Source organism: Chiloscyllium plagiosum, chromosome 27, assembly GCF_004010195.1.
Source record: "Chiloscyllium plagiosum isolate BGI_BamShark_2017 chromosome 27, ASM401019v2, whole genome shotgun sequence".
Taxonomy (NCBI): domain Eukaryota; kingdom Metazoa; phylum Chordata; class Chondrichthyes; order Orectolobiformes; family Hemiscylliidae; genus Chiloscyllium; species Chiloscyllium plagiosum.
Window position 1 is genome coordinate 23783919 of NC_057736.1, and position 21010 is coordinate 23804928.

General features: G+C 41.4%; 1 protein-coding gene across 7 annotated transcripts in view; it reads right to left on the reverse strand.

The window, feature by feature from the left end:
- rcan3 (regulator of calcineurin 3) overlaps positions 1-21010 on the reverse strand; it is a 142851-nt gene that overhangs the window by 43812 nt on the left and 78029 nt on the right. For 4 of the 7 annotated variants that reach the window (XM_043717669.1, XM_043717666.1, XM_043717667.1 and 1 more), the window contains exons 3-4: positions 8051-8137; positions 1096-1269 (exon numbers count right to left, since the gene is read on the reverse strand). In XM_043717669.1, the coding sequence (XP_043573604.1) occupies positions 1096-1269; positions 8051-8137 (261 nt within the window). The remainder of the gene's footprint in view (positions 1-1095; positions 1270-8050; positions 8138-21010) is intronic. The other 3 variants (XM_043717672.1, XM_043717670.1, XM_043717673.1) reach the window with 1 other exon arrangement.

Below are 21010 nucleotides of genomic sequence, written 5' to 3' on the forward strand. Positions count from 1 at the left end.
TAAGATTTGCTTTCCCAAAATGCAGCAACTCGCATTTATCTGAATTAAACTCCATCTGCCACTTCTCAGCCCATTGGCCCATCTGGTCCAGATCCTGTTGTAATCTGAGGTAACCCTCTTCGCTGTCCACTACACTCCCAATTTTGGTGTCATCTGCAAACTTACTAACTATACCTCTTATGCTCGCATCCAAATCATTTATGTAAATGACAAAATGTAGAGGGCCCAGCACCGATCCTTGTGGCACTCCACTGTTCACAGGCCTCCAATCTGAAAAACAACCCTCCACCATCACCCTCTGTCTTCTACTTTACAGCCAGTTCTGTATCCAAATGGCTAGTTCTCCCTGTATTCCATGAGATCTAACCTTGCTAATCAGTCTCCCCTGGGGAACCTTGTCGAACACCTTACTGAAGTCCATATAGATCACATCTACTGCTCTGCCATAAATCATCTACAGAAATATGACTACGCAAAGTACTATGCTATATTGAAATATTTTGAATATTTCCACAAAAGCAAAGGTGTCCAGGCACACAGTTGAAAGTATTTTCTTCCAATTAATCAGTAGAAACTCTTTCTTACATGCAAAATGTGTTGACATGTCTAATAGCAGAAACCCGGCTGTCAAACGACTGATTACATAGCTGCAAAGGTGGTCATGGTGAAGTAGCAATCATTTTAGGTGAAAGTGAGGACTGCAGATGCTGGAGATCAGAATCAAGATTAGAGTGGTGCTGGAAAAGCACAGCAGGTCAGGCAGCATCTGAGGAGCAGGAAAATTGATGTTTCGGGCAGGAGCCCTTCTTCAGGATTGTGGCCTCATTCCTGATGAAGGGCTTTTGCCCGAAACATTGATTTTCCTGCTCCTATGATGCTGCCTGACCTGCTGTGGTTTTCCAGCACCACTCTAATCTTATCACTGGCTATCATTTTAGTCACATTGTCTAATTCTACTAACACCGGGTATCAATGGGTCAAAATGTGATTTATCACTGGTGTTAAATAGATGACTGATTTGTTGATAGTTAGGAATAACTTGAAATATTTACAATGCACATTTTGGGGAAGGTTTGTAAGATCATTATATCGTACCTGTGCAAAATAAAGTTTGAGTTTGCTGCCATTAAAGTCAGATTCATGAAGTTCTATTCGGGCACGTGCAGCTGCCTCTTGATTGGTGAAATTTATCCGTACTCTCTGGAAGCTTTGGAACAGTTGGAATGTGGCTTGTTCATCATAAACCCGGAAAAGGGCTTCAAATCGATCCTGGATAAGAAAGATACTTTGTGTTACCAGAGTTCTGCAATAGTAGTAATAAAATGATACAAGTAAAATTTTCCTAAACTTCCACTTTTTACTGACTTCAGATTGGTATCGTTGCTGTGCATTTAATAATACAGGCTTATACATGTTTCCCACAGCCACATTCTCACAGACCTATTGACAGTCATTGTACAGCATTTTACCTTTAATATTTACTTTGGTCTTTCTCATGCAAACTCTACTAAACTGCAGTAAACTTTAAAAAAGCTCACACAAATAATAAAGCTGTGAAAACATGAAAATAGTAAGAAACCAATGATATTTCTTTTTGAACTCTCAAGTATTTAATTTGTGTTAACGCATACAAATATTTGACATTACTGCTGGAGAAAAAGGGGAGGCCTTCCTCTTTTTAATGTCAAATGACCTTAAAGTCATTGGAAACAGTTACTCTTTATTAACTCTAGCTGAAGCAGCAATCTTACAAAATAATGAATTATGTGCAAATGTTTAAAATGAGGCAGATTGCAATATTTTAGGATTAAAAAGTCAACCAGCTTGAGAAATGCAGTGTGTACTGGCACTCCCACACTTCCTTCAGCTTTTAATGGTTTTGTTGCAGAGTTTCTCCCTTCCATTTTCATTTTGGAGTTCACTACCTTTGAATCCAATAACTCCAACACACTCCTGGCCACTCTTCCAGTTGCACTTTCCAAAACCTTGACTTCACACAAGACTCTGCTGTCTGAACCTAGCACCTTCAGTAACTCTTGGTCCAGTGATGCAGCCATTTAAAAATTCTTAGTCTTGTTTGTAAATCTCTCATGGCCTTAGCTCTTGCTATCTTTGCATCCTCCTCTTGCCCTTCAAACCCCTGGAGATCTCTGCACTCCTGTAATTTTGACCTGAGGACATTACAGATTTGACCCCACCATTGGTGGTTCTGCTTTCAGGTAACTAAACCCTAAGTTCTGGAACTCCCTCATCGCCCCCCCCTCTCAAACCTCTCCACTTCTCTCTCCTGGAGAACAAGCTTTAAATCCTATTTTCTTTGAATAGTATCTACTTCTGTCACTTCGGCTCTCTATTTGTTTGATTACATTCCGATGAGGTACCTAGGTTAAAAGAGCTACATAAATGCGAGTTGTTGTACATTTCATGCTGCCAGTACTTTTGATGAAGGAGCAGCACTCCAAAAGCTAGTGCTTCCAAATAAACCTGTTGGACTATAACCTAGTGTTGTGTGATTTTTAACTTTATCTTATACAAGTGATTATTCCTGAATAGGTGATTCCAAATAAGGCACACTCGCAGACTACAGAAACATTGGGGACATTGTTGTTAACCACTTGCACAGTTTTTATGTAGGAGCTTTAAGATAATGAAATGTCTCAAAGCAATTCACAGCAGCACTGATAAATAAAGTATGACACTGAACAGGGAGACAGGGAGATAGCAGGTCAGATGACCAAATCATGGTCAAAGAGCTACGAATTAAGAACTGTCTGAAAGGAGGAGAATGAGCTGGAGAAGGCATTCCAGACTTGGAGCCAAGGAAACTGAAGGTAATGTTGGAGCAATTAAAATTGGGGATTCACAATTCGGAATTCGAGGAGCACAGAGAACAGAGGGTTGTGGGGCCTGGAGAAGGTTACAGTGATAAGGAGTGTAAGGTCATGGACAGATTTAAACAAAAGGATGAGAATTTTAAAATCGAGATATTGCTTGATGAGCAGCCAGTGCAGGTCAGTGAATACTGGAGTGTTAGGGGTACAGGACCTGCTGCAAGTAAAGCTTGAGCAAGCAGGGTTTTGGATAGCCTCATGGATATCGAGGATAGATTGTGGAAGACCAGCAAAAGGGCTTTGAAATAATTGCATTTACAGGTAGGCGAAAATGAGGACTGCAGATGCTGGAGATTAGAGTCAAGATTAGAGTGGTGCTGGAAATGCACAGCAGGTCAGGCAGCATCTGAGGAGCAGGAAAATCAATGCTTCAGGCAGGAGCCCTTCATCCTTATTCCTGATGAAGGGCTCCTGCCCAAATCATCGATTTCCCTGCTCCTTGGATGCTGCCTGACCTGCTGTGCATTTCCAGCATCACTCTAATCTTGCATCCAAAGGTACCAGAGGCTTAAATGAGGGTTTTAGCAGATGATTTGAGACAGATTAGTGAGCTGGTAAAGACTACACAGGCAGAAAGTGTTGGGTAACCACCAGGAAGACTAGTAATTGTGAACAGGTAGTGCAAGAGTCACCTGTGGCCATTCCCCTCTCAAACAGACATACCATGTTGGATACTGTTGTGGGGAATGGTCTCTCAGGGGAAAGCAACAGCAGCCAAGTTTGTGACACCATGGTTGGCTCTACTGTACAATAAGGGAGGAAAGAGATTCGCAGAGCTTTAGTGATGGGGGACTCAATTCTTTGGCAGCAAGTCATTCTGATGGGGGAGGGTAAACAAACAGCCGGTAGCTGTGGTTTTCTTTTTTGACTTTAACTCTACCTTCAACATCGTAATTCCAACCAAACTCATCTCCAAACTTCGAGACCTAGGACTCTCTCCCCTATCTGCAACTGGATCGACTTCCTGACCCGCAGACTGCTATCAGTAAGGATAGGTGATAACACCTCCTCCACAATAATCTGCAACACTGGTGCCTCGCAAAGCTGTCTACTCAGCCCCTTCTTATACACACGCACGACTGTGTGGCCAAATTCAGCTCTCACTCCATTTACAAATTTGATGATGACACCACTGTGGTGGGTTGGATCTTAAACAATGATGAGACAGGATACAGGAAAGAGATGAGAGTTTAGTGGTATAGTGTAACGACGACAATCTCTCCCTCAATGTCAGCAAAATGAAGGATGGTCATTGGCTTCAGGAAGCAGAGTGGAGAACATGTCTCGTCTGTATCAATGGTGCTGAGGTAGAGGTGGTTGAGAGTCTCAATTTCCTATAGTAAATATCACCAACAATTTTGTTTTGATCCATCCACGTTGACGCTATGGTTAAGAAAGCACGTCATTGCCTCTATTTCCTCAGAGGACTAAAGAAATGCGGCATGTCCACAATGGTTCTTGCCAATTTTTATAGGTGCACTATTGAAAGTATCCTCTCCGGCTGCATCATGACGTGATATGGCAACTGCTCTGTTCAAGACTGCAAGAAATTAGAGAGTTGTGAATGCACCCCAGCCTACCATTCTTTGACTCCGCCTACACTTCCCGCTGCCTTGGGAAAGCAGCCAACATAATCAAAGACCCCCTTCCACCCCGATATTACGTTCTACTACCCTCTTCCATTGGGCAGAAGATACAAAAATTTGAAAACGTACCAACAGATTCAAGAATAGCTTCTACCCTACTGATCAGACTTTTGAACGGACTTCTCATATACACTGTGCCTTCTCTATAGCTGTAACCTATATTCTGCACACAATTCTATACCCTGTTGTACTTATATAAGGTATAATTTGCCTGGATAGCACGCAAAACAATACTTTTCACTGTACCTTGCTACATGTGACAGTAATAAACCAAATCAAATCAGGGTAGGACACATGCCATTGATGAAAGATTTCACCTAATGTCATTTGCGACCTTGACAGGAGCTGAGGCAGGAGTGGAAACTTGATTGGAAGGATTCAAACATGGAATTCTGAGAAAAATGTAAATTTATTTGTATAATTTGAAATACTGAATTACACAAAGTAACAAGTTTCATCAATGCGGTTTGTAGAAAAAAGTGAGGCAACACTAATTTGTTTCCCCTCTCTTATCATATTTGTTATAAGAATAAAGATTTAGACTATAGTTTTGATTTTAAAAAAACACTCATGGGACATGGCTGTCACTGGCAGGTCCACATTTATTGCCTGTCCCTAGTTGTCCTTGAGAAGGTAGAGATGAACTGCAGTCCATAAGCTGTAGATAGAACCACAATGCGCTCAGGGAAGGAATTCCAGGATTTTGATCCAGTGACATTAAAGGAATAGCGATATACAGGTATTTCCAAGTCAGGATACTGAGTGGCTTGGAGGGCAACTTGCAGACACTGTGTTTCCCATGTATTTGCTGCCCTTTTAGATGTAGGTGGTCGTGGGTTTGGAAAGTGCTATCCAAGGATCTTTGGTGAATTTCTGCATTGCATCTTGTACATAGTACACACTGCTGCTACTGAGTATCAGTGGTGGTGGAGGGGTGGAAGTTTGTGAACAAAGTGTCAAACAAACAGGCTGCTTTATCCTGGGTGATGTCAAGCTTCTTGCGTATTCATCCAGACAAGTGGGGAGTACTCCTGACTTGTACCTTGTTGATAATGGACATGTTATCGCGAGTCAGGAGAGGAGTTACTTGCTGCAGGATTCCTAGTCTCTGATCTGCTCTTGTAGCCACTGTATTTATATGGCTAGTAATTTTCATTTCTAGTCAATGGTAACCCCCAGGATGTCGTTAGTGGGGAGATGCTTTACTTAATGCATTCTGATTCACATGCAATAGTTTGCTTGTTTCAACATCCTAATTATGCTATAAAGTTATAAATCATTTTAAGTTTCAGATAAATAAAGTATGATTCATTATTCTCCCCCCATGACTTGTCTTTTCTTTGCCCATCATTTTCAAATTAGCCTTATTTTTTTCTTTAGTACATTGTTAAAGCAGTGGAAATCACTTTTGGTTTTATATACTTGGTCAAAAAAAACTTCATGTGAAAAGAGACTGACTGATGGAGGAGTAATGACTACTCCCTGGTGTAGTATTAAAAGGTGAATTTTAACACAACAAACAGCATATAGCTAATAGAACAATGTTGAGATGTAGGCTGCTGAAATTCACTATTGTGGGTTGAGGTGACATGTGAAAAGAAAGGTACATTACTCACGAAATTAATGTATTTTATTTAATGATGCTTTCAGCCTCAACAGCAGCTCAAATTAAATTTAATGGTGCACCTAGATTAGTCATTGATGAACACACAAGGTTGGAGGCAGTTAAGTGAAGCATTGATGACAACAGTGAGTGGTTTTTGACAATGCCTCTGAAATGAAGACAATACAGGTCTGTGAAAGGTGGCCATTGTTACTCAGTCGGATTCAGAATAAATTACCAGACAGCCACTATGTGACCGACCAGCCAGAAAAACATTACAAGCCTGTTAGTAAATGCATGAAAGTATTAGCGTGCTGACCTTTGGAATAAGAAAATAATCATTTATTCAACACAGAAATAAATACAATGACTTGTAGGATGCCACAAAAGAATCTTAAATACATTTCCAAATTTTCTCGACTGGGTTTAATTCAACAAGGGGGTGTAAAACCTCAATGTTGAGAGACTACCAGGTGACAGCAGGTTCAGGACTCATTTTACATGTTAAAATGACTGTTTATTTCCATTGAAGTCAATGGAATGGTAATTTGTAAAAGTCAAGAACTACTCCTATGTGAGGTATAGACTTCATAACACTACGTCCTTGACTTTTAAATTATTTGCAAAATGTGAATAAAAATATGCACTGAATAGGCTCAGCTCCAAATAGTTTCCAATTACACCAATGGTTTATTGGCTCTACTTTAAATGGCAATTTTTGATTTCAAAAATTAAAATGGGACAGGAAGAAACCATTTACATTTTCTGCTTTTATGAAATACCAGTCGTGGCTGAAAAGTGAGGGCCACGTTCTTAGTGCAGCCATCTTTGGCAGTCCAGTCCAAGTCTACTGCATCTGAATGATGAGGCTAAGCCTTGCTCCAATACTTCTGGGAGAAAGTGAGGTCTGCAGATGCTGGAGATCAAAGTTGAAACTTTATTGCTGGAACAGCACAGCAGGTCAGGCAGCATCCAGGGAACAGGAGATTCGACGTTTCGGGCACAGGCCCTTCTTCAGGAATTCCTGAAGAAGGGCCTGTGCCCGAAACGTCGAATCTCCTGTTCCCTGGATGCTGCCTGACCTGCTGTGCTGTTCCAGCAATAAAGTTTCAACTCCAATACTTCTGATCAAGTGCCCATTGGCAAAAAGTACCCTATATTTAAATCAGAGATAGCAATGCAGCAGTAATACATGTCGATGGTGGGAAGTTGGAAGCAGTGATTGGGTCCTTGAATGTGGGGTCAAGAAGCATACTCTTCATGTCTGCTTCCCGCATGGCTCTAAGGATGTCTCTTGTTTATCCTTAAAACCAAATATAGAAAGAATATTACTAAATTGAAAGGGTACAGTAGAGATATACAAGGATGTTACTGGGACTGAAGGGTTTGAGTTATAAACGGAGGCTGGATTGGTTGGGACTTCTTTCACTGGAGTGAATGAGTTTGAGAGGTGACCTTTTTGAGGTTTATAAAATCATGAGGGGTTTAGATAAGGTGAATTGCAAAGGTCTTTCCCCTAGGATAGGGGAGTTCAAAACTAGAAGGTATAGGTTTAAGGTGAGATAGGAAAGATTTAAAAGGAACCTGAGAAGGGTGGTGCATGTATGGAATGATACCAGAGGAAGTGGTAGATGCAGGTACAGTTACAACAGTTAAAAGATATTTGGACAGGTACATGAGTAGGAAATGTTTAGAGGAATATGGGCCGACGCACGCAAGTGTTGCTGGTTTAGTTCAGGAAACCTGGTCGGCGTGGACCAGTTGGACTCAAGGGTCTGTTTCCACGATGCATGACTCTATGACTCAGAAGCGACAGTACCATACTTCCTGAATCTTAGCAGTCTGAGCAGGTCACTTCCCAGACCCTGATCTTCAGCCTTATCAGACTATATACTTTCTTGGTCACTCACTTCTTTTTGTGTCTTGATGCCCATAATACATTCTAATAGCAAATGGGACGGGTAATAAATGCAGGCCTGGTCAGTGACACCCATGTCCTGTGAATGAATTTTAAAAAAGATGAATAAGTCATGGGCCATAAAATGGTACAGGAAATTTAAAGAGGCTGAATGGCCTACCCCTCTGTTTAGGTTTTGAACACAATTCCTTTCCAATCCCTTTCCCTGTTCAGGGCTTCATTGGCAGCCCTGTGTAACAGCATGATAGAAATGGAAAACACTCAGAGATGAAAGGTAAACTACTGCTCTGCGGCACATAATTGCATGTCAACATGTAGCACACTGAGTTCATTGCACTGGTTAGACCATCTGCCAATTGTAAAGTGCACACCTGAAAGCATACACTCACTCACAAATTTACCACAGAACAGATGCGCTTTGCAGAAAGGGCCTCAGACATGCAGAGTGGCACAGCAACTTTTATTCAGCGGCGGGGAAGGGAGTGAATAGCAGTTAAGTTGATGTAAATAATTTACTACATAAAGGACAAGATATTTATTGGCAATGGTATGGAAGCAAACTGTTCATCTGGCCCTCAATTTGAAAATGGCAGGTGGTGCGGGGGATTATTTTTATTCAAATAAAACAAATGATTAAACTGAGTTTCTGTTATCTCTTCTGCACCAAAGGTGCAATTATTAAACTGGAGATAAAAAGGCCACACAGTTTTTGGTTTGGACTGATGACCTCACACACACACAAAACTCAGCAATGCCTCTAAAAATAGGAAACATATTAAGTTACGAAGCAAAGATTGATTTGCAATACCACACTGAAGGCTTGTGATGTCACTGCAACACTGATACCAAGTTGGAAAACAGTTTAGGATTTGGAAAATAATAGTTTTAAAAATTTGTTTGAGATTTATCCATCAGAAACAAGCAACTGAGAATTAGTTGGGGATAAGGAGATTAGAAAGCCTGGGTTCTTCTTGTTCGAACAAGAGAAGCTTATATGAAAATTGACAAAAGGTATTGAAAATCTTGAAGGATTTTAACACAGTAAACAAAATGGAACAGCTTCCAATTACAGAACAGGTGGTAACCATAGGACACAGGTTAAAATGAAATTGGCAGAGCCAGGGAAGATCTGAAGAAAAACAGTTGTGGAACAAGTGGTTATAACCTGAAATGCATTATCTAAATAATGGTGGAAGCAGATTCAATGATGAAGTTTCAAAAGGAAATTAGGAGGGGAAATATCTGCAGTGCCATGGGTAAATGTAGGGAAAGGGTTAATTATTCAGTTAACTAAGAAAAACTACTGAGCATGAGCAAAAATAAGCCATATCTTTGTTAAGTCTGACCACATAGAACTGCAGCCTGAGTCTGTAGGGTTCCAGAAAACATAATCTCTTACCTATCCTTGTACATAGTTATATTTAACATAACTTGTTAATGTCCATTCAACAGAGCATTAACCACAACTTGGAACACCAAGGAGAGTCCTTTTAAGGAGCTGGCGCATTAACAGTGGGCTGAATATCCTCCTTATTTGCTGTATCACTGACATCTGGTCAGGCTTGACCTTGCAACATCCTTCAATCATTCATCCTACTGTCAGTTTGGCAAAAGAAGAAACATGTATATTCAATGCAGAAGAGCCAGTCTGTGCTTCAGGTAATCCTATTTGCCCATGCATCAATAGGGACCAATAAACCAGAAATGCTACCCTTCTCACTATCTTCATAAATTTCTGGCAGTCTTGTAAATCAGAGTTTAAAATGATTTAAAGTTTCATGAAGTAGAATCGTGCAGCTGGATTTGGTAGACACTTCCAGTAATTATTACCGTCACTGGGAAATATGGTAGGTTTTGAATGAAAGAGTCCTTTAGCAGCGATTACAAAGTCCTAGCTACATTAAAACACAACTACTGTCTGATACTTGCAACTCATCCAACAGTTTTAGTAACAATGATGGTTTCTGCAACAAACGTCAAGTTAAATTGTCTTATTAGAGAGGTTTGTGTGTTCAAGCAGTGACGAGTTGCTTCAATACAGCACAATATCCAATCCTTCTCCTTAGGCAGTTCCTTGTAATAGGAAATTGCATGCTTCCACTCCAGTTCAATGGGCTCTGAGGTGGCTGGTAAGTTCAATGTGTGATCTGCAGACTGTGCCACATACAGGACACGTAATGTTTGAAGGGTTGGGTAGATGAGTTGTTTAGAGGTTTATATATACTCCGACAGATGCCTTGAATTTGCCTCAGCATGTTCGTAATGAAGTCTCTTGATATGATTAGTACCTTGCCAGATGAACCTTCTCCATTTTGGTTGATCTTAAGCCAGGGACTCCCATGGGTCAGCAGGAAAGTTACATCTCTTCAGCGATGCTTTGAGGGCATCCCTGAGGCACATTTGCTGTTCTCCTGGCAATTTCCTGCCTGGACCAAGTTTTGAGCAGAATAGTTCCAGGTAGATCTATTTGTACCTCATGCTGTTAACGAAGACCTAATTCTTCTTGAATTACAAATTACTCAATCTCTTTCACTCTATCATTACAATATTCACACTGAGCTCCTAAAGCGTTAAGAAGCCATATACTGTGCATGACTCCAATCAGTTCTATATAAAAATCTAGAAAAATCTATGGTATATAACTCAATAACGACTGAATGTTACTGACCAATATAGAGAAGACTGCAGCTATAAAAATAATTTCAAACTGTAATTAAGATTTATAAACATATTTAATTTATAATTCTTCAATACTTGGAATAATCACATAAAAATGTATTTGGCTAATATAATTCAAAATATCAAAAGAGAAATTTAAACATTTCAGCTTAAATGTTCAGCACTAGTTTCTGTTCTGGAAGCAGGGGGAATGGCTGAGTTTTAAATAGATACTTTGCATTTGTCTTTACTGAGGAAGCATTAGCTAGCCAGACTATGGTGTCAGAGGAGGAAATTCATTCATTAGAAGAATTCAAAAATTAATGAAATGGAGGGATTAGATAAGCTGTTGTTATTTAAGAGCTGACAAGGCACCTTGAGTAGATGAAATGTATTCAAAGGCACCGAAGGAAGTGAGAATGGAAATAATTGGCCAGTGGCACTAATTTGCTCGTCTTTAGATTCCACTGTATTCCTGATGATTTTACTGCTCCTCAGATACTGCCTGAACTGCTGTGCTTTTCCAGCACCACTCTAATCTAGACACAAGAAAAAGAATGTTATCCTAAAATTGTACAAGACTCTTGTTAGATCTTAGCTGGAGTAGAGTGTACATCTCTGAGAACCAGACTATAGGAAGGATGTGAACACATTGGACAGTGTGAAGAAGAGGTAGAGAAACTTCAGTTATGAAGATGAATTTGAAAGTGGGGATTGTTTTCCTTGGAGTGAAGAAGACCAAGAGGATATTTGATCGAAGTTTTCAAAATCACGAGAGATGGAGAATGAGAGGGTACAATTTAAAATAATTTGTCAAAGAAGCAAAAGCACTTTTTCACACAGTGAGTAGTTAATGTCTGGAATGCCTTGCCTGGGAGTTAAGTGGAGGCAGGTTCAATCAAGACATTGAAAAGGGCATTATTTGAATAGAAACAATGTACATGGTTACAGGAAAAAGGCAGGAGAAGGACATCAAGTCATAATGCACATTTGGAGGGCCAGTGCTGACACGATTGGCTTAGTGGCCTCCTTCTGCACTGTAACCATTCTACGACTAGCAGCTGTTAGTTGTAAGGATGGGGAGTCATCAGAACCAATTTTTCACAGCTTTCTGGGCAAGGAAGCAAAGCTTTTGGATTCCTATAATCGCAGGCCTTCATTCACTTGTGTCTGAATATTCTTATGGTTTTTCATGTTTGCAAAATGCTGATGGGGCACTTTGCCAGGTTAAAAAGGTTGAAAATGAAGTTTACACAGTTGGTTGGCTAGGAACTTTGTAAAGTTCATTTTGTTCCAGAGGTATTAATGTCGCAGCTTGGGCAAAGTCAAACTGGTATGAGGTTTGGCAGAACTCCATCTTGTTGCTCTTATTCCAGCGATATATGGCACGTTTTAAAACAAAATGTTACTAAATCAAGTGCACTTTACTTTAATTCCAAATGTGGCAGCAATCCTGGGTTCAATTTGCTTCAGTAAGTCTTTCTGAATATTCTTTGAAGAAAACTTTCAAATAAAAGGATTAGCTAGAATTCTGCAGCCTAACCATCTTAAGTTTCATGTTGCAATGCAGAATCAAAGGGAGATAGTTAAGAATAGCCACTGAGTGTGCAGAATAAGAGAACTATGCAACTGAATGTAGAGCATCGCTGTCATAGCTTGGGTCAATGACAACATCCAGTTTAATTCAGCTTCTCCATCAACAACCTGAGTCATTATTCTACTTCTGATGTGATGCAATTAGCTTTTAGCGTTTGTGCATCAAAACAGAAAAGTAAAACTAAGACAGTTTAATTTTTGTTTTATTTTATAACAATTAAAATAGCTGCTTCAAACAGGCTGGACTATCAAACAAAGACAATAAAGGCTGAATCTTATGTTACATTGGCTAAGTGTGAGTTGCATCAGGTTTCTTGGAAGGATTCTCATCATGAGGCTAACCGAGATATCTTGCTAAACCTATTAGCTTCCTCACACCCAGTTCTATCCCCACCTGACTCTGTACCATCCCTGGGACAATTCATCACTCAAAAATCTGCTGGGTCAGGGTTAAAAGGGCTTAGTGCACCGGATGACCACTGGCACTTCAAAGCTGCGCTGCTTGGCCAAGGACAGAATCCGAACGTGTTGGAGAAGAGGAAGATAGCAGTGCGATTCTCTGACAGGGACCTGGTGGAAGGGGTGGTACAAAGGAGGGGTGACTTCTTCTGGAGTATCAGAACAGGAGACCATGCCACTAGACCCTGGTCAGAGCTTGCCAACAGAGTCAGTGCCATCAGAGGAACAGCCAGCAGTGCCACAAGGACATCAGTGGTCTTCTCTGCTTCACGTTTAAGTATCGCCATTCTTCCCCCTCACACTCTCTCTCTGCTACTACACCCGCCTCCCACCAAGGTTCCAGCTCACGACTGTCAGTAACATCTTCCCTCACTCGTTCTCATTAACTTCCAGGCTTCCACACTACCCAACTCTGCACAACCTCTCTGGGACTCCTCACCAGCAGTAACGGCCGTTGCACTCACATTCATCTCACTCAATTCCTCCCTTTCTCTCATGAAAAAGACAGCTCACAATAGGGTTGAAAGGGTGGACGGGTGCCTGACATTCAACTCTTCAATGCCTGCGAATAGAGAATCCTACTCCTCACTGATGAAAACTGAGACCACTCCTGCAGAGATATTGAGATATCCACAACCTGACAACCAAGCATCACTCTTCATTCCACTGCAATCTCTCAGCACGGTAGAGGTAAGGTCACCACACTGTGGTGAGGAGTTTCAGAGAGGTCATGCAGAGTTGGTAGTGTGGAAGCCTGGAGGGCAATGAGAACAAGTGAGGGAAGATGTTGCAGATAATTGTGAGCATGAACCTTGGTGGGAGGGCGATTCTCATTAGAGAGACAAACAATTGGTGGTGGTTTAACCTGAGGGTCACCACACCTCAAGCAAGATTGAGAAGGAGAATCCTTCATTGAACCCACACTGTTGGTGTCTCTCTGCATTGCAAACCAGGTGTTCAGCCAACTCAACTAAACAGATTTCCATTCTTTTAGTAAGCCTGTTGTCAATGTAAGTCATTGCACATCTAACCATTGCCCCGCAAAGCCTTCTCTCTCTTTGGTCTCATAGGCACTGCCAGGCTGTCCACCATCTCTGTAGAGATACTGCTGGCTCCTCCCAAAGCTCCCTCCTCAACCTCTCAAGATAAAGGTACCAAAGCCATAGACGAAGCATCAGCAAAACTCTGTCCTAAACCCCCTCAATCAGCCCAGGTACTGATACTTCAATGGGAGGTTAAGCTTCGAACATTTGGTTGCACAAGTTGGTGAATACCTCAATGTGCCAGCTCTGCAGCTGGGCTGAGGATGAAATGCCCCAGGTGGCTGGCACTTGGAGAGCTGACGAAGACCAGGCTGCTGCTCATCCCCAGGCAGGAGAGGACCCCTCGCGTGTAGACAATCAAGGACTTCATCAGATTGCACAGGGAGCCACAGGAGTAGCAGCAGCAGACAGGGATGTGGTACCCAGTGGCTCTCAATGCTCAGAAACTGCAGCAAGTCATGTGACTGGCTGGATGTCTGCAAGGACAGTTGGCAGCTGCCACAGAGAGCCAGATCCAGTACCCTCAGGGTCAGATGCAGAGACTACAGAGCCCTGCACTCCATCATCCCAGCCACTGGTCCTCAGGGATGAAGGTGGTGACAAGGGACACAGGGAGTTTGGTGAGCACACCAGGTGCCTGGTCGTCACAAGGAAACTGGGCAGTCCCAGGTGTCAGCCAGCCTGAAGAGGAACCACATATAACGCCCCTCAAGAAATCTGCTCTCAGGACATTCCCGAGGTGACTGGGCCCTTCACCTGCATCCTGCCCCTGCACTCACACCTACCCCTCCCCCGCAACCCCCACCTCCCAAGCTTTGAAAGTTGTGCTAAAGAGAGCTTCAGCTGCAGAAAATCCTCAGAATGGCCAGGGACATCCAAATCCAGGTTCATCTGATCAAAGCTCCAGGGCCAATAGGTGAGCAGACTTCCTCCACTCCGGGTTGAACCATGGAATACACTGAGATGTAGCAGGAGAAAGACAAAGAAGATATCAATGACATTGTCTCACTTTTGTGCAAATGTGTTTATTTTGCTCTTACATTCATTTTTTTTAATGTAACTTTGCCAGCATGATGCCTAATGTCATGTCCATACAGGATGTACAATGGATCAATGTCTGTGTTTAGAGTCTGTTGGCAGCAAGAGGAACAATGTACCTACAGGGCAATGGGTAAGGGATGGTGCCCTTAGCTTGCTGTGTCGGAATGCCCGATTGTGGGTGCCTCCATGAACTTACCATCACCCCCTTTAAATGGAAACATGTTGCTGCCTTCTCACTTTACCACATGGCAAAACCATAAGAGATGCAGCAAGATGGTCCCGACAGCAAGATAGGCCTCGCAGACCTTTCCTCTGAATCGACCACAAATCTCATCGTAGCCACCTGACTCAGACCCTGCAAGATTCTGTCATCGGGTTGGATTTTGTCACCTGATATGTTAGTTGGCCGTGACACAAGTGGGTGTTGGAGACTGTAAATTCAAATTCCTCACCTGACAGCCAGCTACTATTTTGACTGACATAGAAAATGTGATAGATGGAAATCTAATGCTCACACACAGTAATGTTGGTTCAAATTTCTGTCTCAGCTTTCAATTTTTCCATGTTCAATATCTTCAACAAAGTGGATAGATTCTTGAAGGGTGTACCAGGTCATTTGACTTGCGATCTGGGGTCAGCTAGCTCAGTTGTTTGGACAGTTGGTTTGCGACGCAAAGTGATGTCAACAGTGTGGGTTCAGTTCCTGAACCAGATGAAGTTACAATGAAACTTAAACTCGCTCCCTTGCCTGAGGTAGGCTGATCCTTATGTTAAACCACCACCACTTGTCTCGCTGAGTCAGCAGCCTAGTAATCTCTCTGGGACTAAGTTGACATCACCTGTACCTAGGAAGAAGCCTGTTGTAGAGTTGGAAACATCTTAATCAGGAGGTTTAAAAGATACTAACTTCAAACATCAAAATTAGGTGTTGTATGACAAATTGAGTGTGTTTTATTTGCAGTTACTGATGACAGGACTCTGTCGTAAAACAGATATGACTATTAAGTGAGCAGTATTGCACAAATGCTCAGAGACATTAGGGTACTCAGTCCTAAATGGTCCCTTATCCTGACACTCCACACCTCAGGTTGAAGATTACATTCTCTCAATGGTGGATTTGTAGGTAGATGGGGCCCATAAATTTCCCCAATGGCCTTGTCACTGAGGCCCTGCCAGTCCTGATGGTTCGGTACTTTAGGAACTACTTGCAGCCCCAGATGTATTTACTGTACTTAGTGGCATGCTGGGATTAGCAGGATTGGCTGGTAGCTCTCAAGACTCTTGTCTGATTAAAGGCAGGAGATGCATCTCCAGTCCACTAATGGAGTGACAAGTGACTAAGAAGCAGCATTTGGAGGTAATGCATTTGGAGCTGAGTCTTCTGACAGTGGTAAGGGAATACATGTAATCTTAAAAATCCTGGTTCTGGTTTTCTGGACTTTCTAGAAAAGAGAAATAGTCTCTCAGTATTAACCTACCATGTCCCTTCAGAAGTTTGCATGTTTCAAGATCACCTCTCATTCTTCTGAAGTCCAGCGAAGACTTGAGGACTATTCTACTCAATCATTCCTCACTGTAATGACCTTCTCAATCAGGAATTTATCTGGTAAACATTTGTTACATTCCCTCAAAAGTAAGGTCAATCTTTCTTTAGGCAAGACAACTGAAACAGTATGTCACATTCTAGATGTGGTCCCATCTAAGCTCTACATAATTGCAGCAAAACTTCCAAGGTGTTGTTGAACACACTTGTGCCAGATTTTTAGCAATCCTTTACAAAGCAATCCAACCTCAATAACCAATAATATTTATTTTCTAGGTGATAAGAATGCAATGCAGATAACTTACAAAATATTGAAATTGCAAGGCCTTTACATTAGACCTACCACCAAAATGGCAGGAAGAAACAGATGAGAGGAACAGGGAGCATGGTGTTGATAAACTCGAAAATAAAAGAAGTGGGAACATATCCCTTATCTGCTGTGTAAGGAGTAATTAGCATTTTTATGGTGATGCCTTTTGAACCATGTGAGCAACTCCTCTTGGAAAGGTGGCTCACATGCCCCACACATTCAAATCAAGCTTTCATAATACGATTAAGATCTCACTTTAAATTTAACTTAAGAGAAAGTGATCTTTTTATAGTAATGCTTGTGGGCAGTAAGGAAAGGGTTTCTTCCCTAGCTTTTCAAATAAATCTGTCTCTCATCTGCTAATCTTAGCCCTTGCCATGGTTGGTGACTTTTTTCCTGACACATACACCTTTATGTTGGTGTGGTTGTGTTTTCTGTATATATCACTAGAGGGAAAATGATGTAATGAATTATGTGATTCAGACTTAACAGTCTCAGTTTGTTCTAATGGAGTTACCAACTCAGGAATGCATATAAGTTCTCCAAGTGTACTATTTTCACCAGTTTCTCAAATCCTTACTAAATGAATCTCTTAATTTTGTGCTACCCAATCCCTTCTGCGTGGTTGGTGCCTTAATGCTTACGTGCGATGGGAATATTCCCAACACAAGACCTGAGGAAGTGGTGGAGGCTGGTACGATTACAACATTTAAAAGGCATCTGGATGGGTATATGAATAGGAAGGGTTTAAAGGGATATGGGCCAATTGCTGGCAAATGGGACTAGATTAATTTAGGATACCTGGTCTGATCAGAAACCTCAGAAAACTGTGGTTTATCCATTGCACAACCCAAATCTAACAAAGGATTAGCTTATCTTGTACAGTTTGGCATTATTCAACAAATATTATGATAGTCCACAAAATTATGATGTGCTTGTCAGTTTGGTTTCTGGATCAGTGGTCAATTAGTCAATTCTGATAATCTAAATTATTATCTTAAAGTTCCTCTTCTCAAGATAGAAGAAAAAAAGCTTCAACACTGCATGATTTGAGATAACTTCCCATCTGGTCGAGATTTTTGATAAAGATCAGGGGTTATAAAAGGGTTAAGACAACACTCTGAACAGATCAATCTTTTAAACTATCTAATCAATAAATCCTGATGTGCCCATAGCTAAAATGTCCACTTGTTGATTAAGGTCACCACTCATCAATGGCTGTTAATGGTTACAAAGTTGATGAAGGTCATTTATCATCCATGGCTGGCAGGGTAATAAAGTTAATGATTTCTTGCAGTATCATTGTGTTCGAATTAGTTTAGGTTTACACAAACACAGAAGACAAGAATTAGGGTCCATAAATATAAGAGAGTCACTAATAAATCCAATGAGAAATTCAGGAGTAGCTTCTCTATCCACAGAATGGTTAGAATGTGGATTTCACAGGAGTAGCCAGAAACAATAGCAGTGATGTGTTAAAGAGAAGTGAGTTGGCAAGAACAATAATAGGAAACTGGTACACAAGTTAGTTCTACTATTTTTAGTGAGTCCATGCCAGGTCTCTGCAAGTATAATTTAGCTAATCCCGCTTCTGTGTAAAAACTACATGTTCGAGAAACTACTGTTCATTGTGGATTTGAAGGTGCTATCTTTAATAAAATGGCAGAAGATGTGAATCAGACCAATTAGTCAATCTGACGAGAAGAGGACACAACTGATGATGAACATACAGGGCAAATGCAAAATAAGCTGAATATTGATCTATCAAAGATTTAGAGGAGAAAATTGAATTAGTCTTGGTTACAGAGTTTACATTATACAACAGATGCCCAAAGGGAAATTAATTCCCACTGATTCCAGCTCTCTCCTTGGCAAATGCCTCAGGCTGAACCAGATCATTTCAAAACTCAGCATCATTTGGGATTTCTTGCAGTATCATTATGTTCAAATTAGTTTAACTTTACACATACACAGAAGACAAGAATTAGAGTCTATAAATATAAGGTAGTCACTAATAACAGCAATATCTGCAGAATGGTTAGAATGTGAATTCCACAGGAGTAGCACATGTGATCCTCAGGTAAACTCTTAAACTCAAATCCATGTCTTCAGTAAGACTATCTATTTCCACCTCCACATTCTCATCCATCTCCACACATGCTTCAACTCTTCTGCATCTGCAAGCATTCTCCATACCTTGGTTACTTTCACAATTGACCGCTCTAACACATTCCATCGTGCATTTTAGCACTATCATCTCTAGCTGGGAAAGAAAAAGAACTGATCTCATTGTTCATGTTATATACAAAAGTTATACATCATTACAATCTGTTATTTCACCATCACTTTATCCCTCACTCCCCCAGCTAAGTGACAAATCTGATTCAATGAGGAAAGTGGAAGGCCATGCAAGGAACATTATCAGGCATTGCTGAAAATGAGGTGTCAACTTGGCATAGCTACAAAAACACCAAAAGCTCAAATGACTGTTTAGTAATCTCACAACCACCAAGTACACTTAATGTAACACTGGGGAGTGTTGCTGAACAGACCTTGAGTGCAGGTTCATTGTTCTTTGAAAGTGGAGTTGCAGGTAGATAGGATAGTGAAGTCATCACTTGGTATGCTTTCCTTTATTGATCAGAGCATTGAGTATTAGAGTCGGGAGGTCATACTGCAGCTGTAAAAGGTCGTTGGTTAGGTCACTTTTGGAAAAGTGTGTGCAATACGTGACATACATGACTGAAATGCTGTTCCTGCGGCATGTGTACCACAAACAGACTTGAAAGTGGAGAGTGACTCTGCATTGGTGCTCGTCAGGGAATAAAATGAATTGGGTTCATTTGGGGTAGACATTCCTACTAAGGTTGGCAATCTGTCCCCAGCAGTGACTGACCAAATAGGGGGGAAACAGCTATGCAGCAAGTTAAGGTGGCTAGTGCTGAAACTACACCACGAATTACAGCGAAGGACACATCCTGCACAGTGAGGTAACTGGGTTCTAGGGGCACTGAGGGCAGTCAGGCAGACCCTGACAAAGGGCAGGGCATTGGTGAGAGCAGGTGACACAGTTGCCACAAGGACAGTCAGGGGAACTCTCAGTACCCAATCAGGAGGTCACTTAAGTGACTAAAGTAGCCTCTGGGCAGGGGTGAATTGGGAGGTAGACAATGTCTCCCTGCTGCCTAGTCCATCACCAGAAGACTGGTCAAAATCAGTCCACAGTGTGTTTACTTCATTGAGATATCAGAAGATTAGGTTTGTTCATGAGTCGATCTGTCTTCAAGAGTCACACAAATTGTAACAGAACAAAAAATTAAAAGAGGTGGGAAAGCTGCACAGTCATTGCATCATGACACAGTTTACAAGATGATATTAGTTGTTGCAGAGATGTTTAGTGCCTGATGACAGAAAATATGGAATGGTTCTTACTACAAGTAGCAGACAAGCAGTTTGAAATGATTTCGTAAGTTCACAAAGACTTGCAATTAAGTCAGCAATTGTTTACTTCAATGATGATGTTGAAAAGAGACATGAGTCACAACATAGGCTAAAAGACAGCCCACTAAAAGACAGCCTGAAACAAGCCTGAAGATGAGATTCTCAGGGCTTACATTTAAGGGTCCAGTATTAAAGCAGTTTTCACTATTTTAGACTTGTGCTGTATGAACAGTACCCAGAGTAAAATAGAGCTAATTGAGCAATCCCATTCAACTCTTTACAATATACCTCATTCAGGATCTCTGAGCCACGACGCCAGGGTTCAACTCCCAGCTGCTTCAAAAGGTGTGCAATAACAGAGTCATAGAGATGTACAGCATGGAAACAGACCCTTCAGTCTAACCTGTCCATGCTGACCAGATATCCCAAACCAATCTAGTTCCACCTGCCAGCACCCGGCCCATATCTCTCCAAATCCTTCCTATTCATATACCCATCCAAATTCATGTACTACCCTCTGTGAAAAAGTTGCCCCTTATGACTCTTTTATATCTTTACCCTCTCACCCTAAACCTATGCTCTCTAGTTCTGGACTCCCCGACTCCAGGGAAAAGACTTTGTCTACTTATCCTATCTACGCCCCTTGTAATTTTGTAAACCTCTATAAGGTCACCCCTCAGCCTCCGACGCTCCAGGGAAAACAGCCCCAGCTTGCTCAGCCTCTCCCTGTAGCTCAGATCCTCCAACCCTGGCAACATCCTTGTAAATCTTTTCTGAACCCTTTCAAGTTTCCAATAGGAAGGAGACCAGAATTGCATGCAATATTCCAACAGTGGCCTAACCAATGTCCTGTACAGCCAC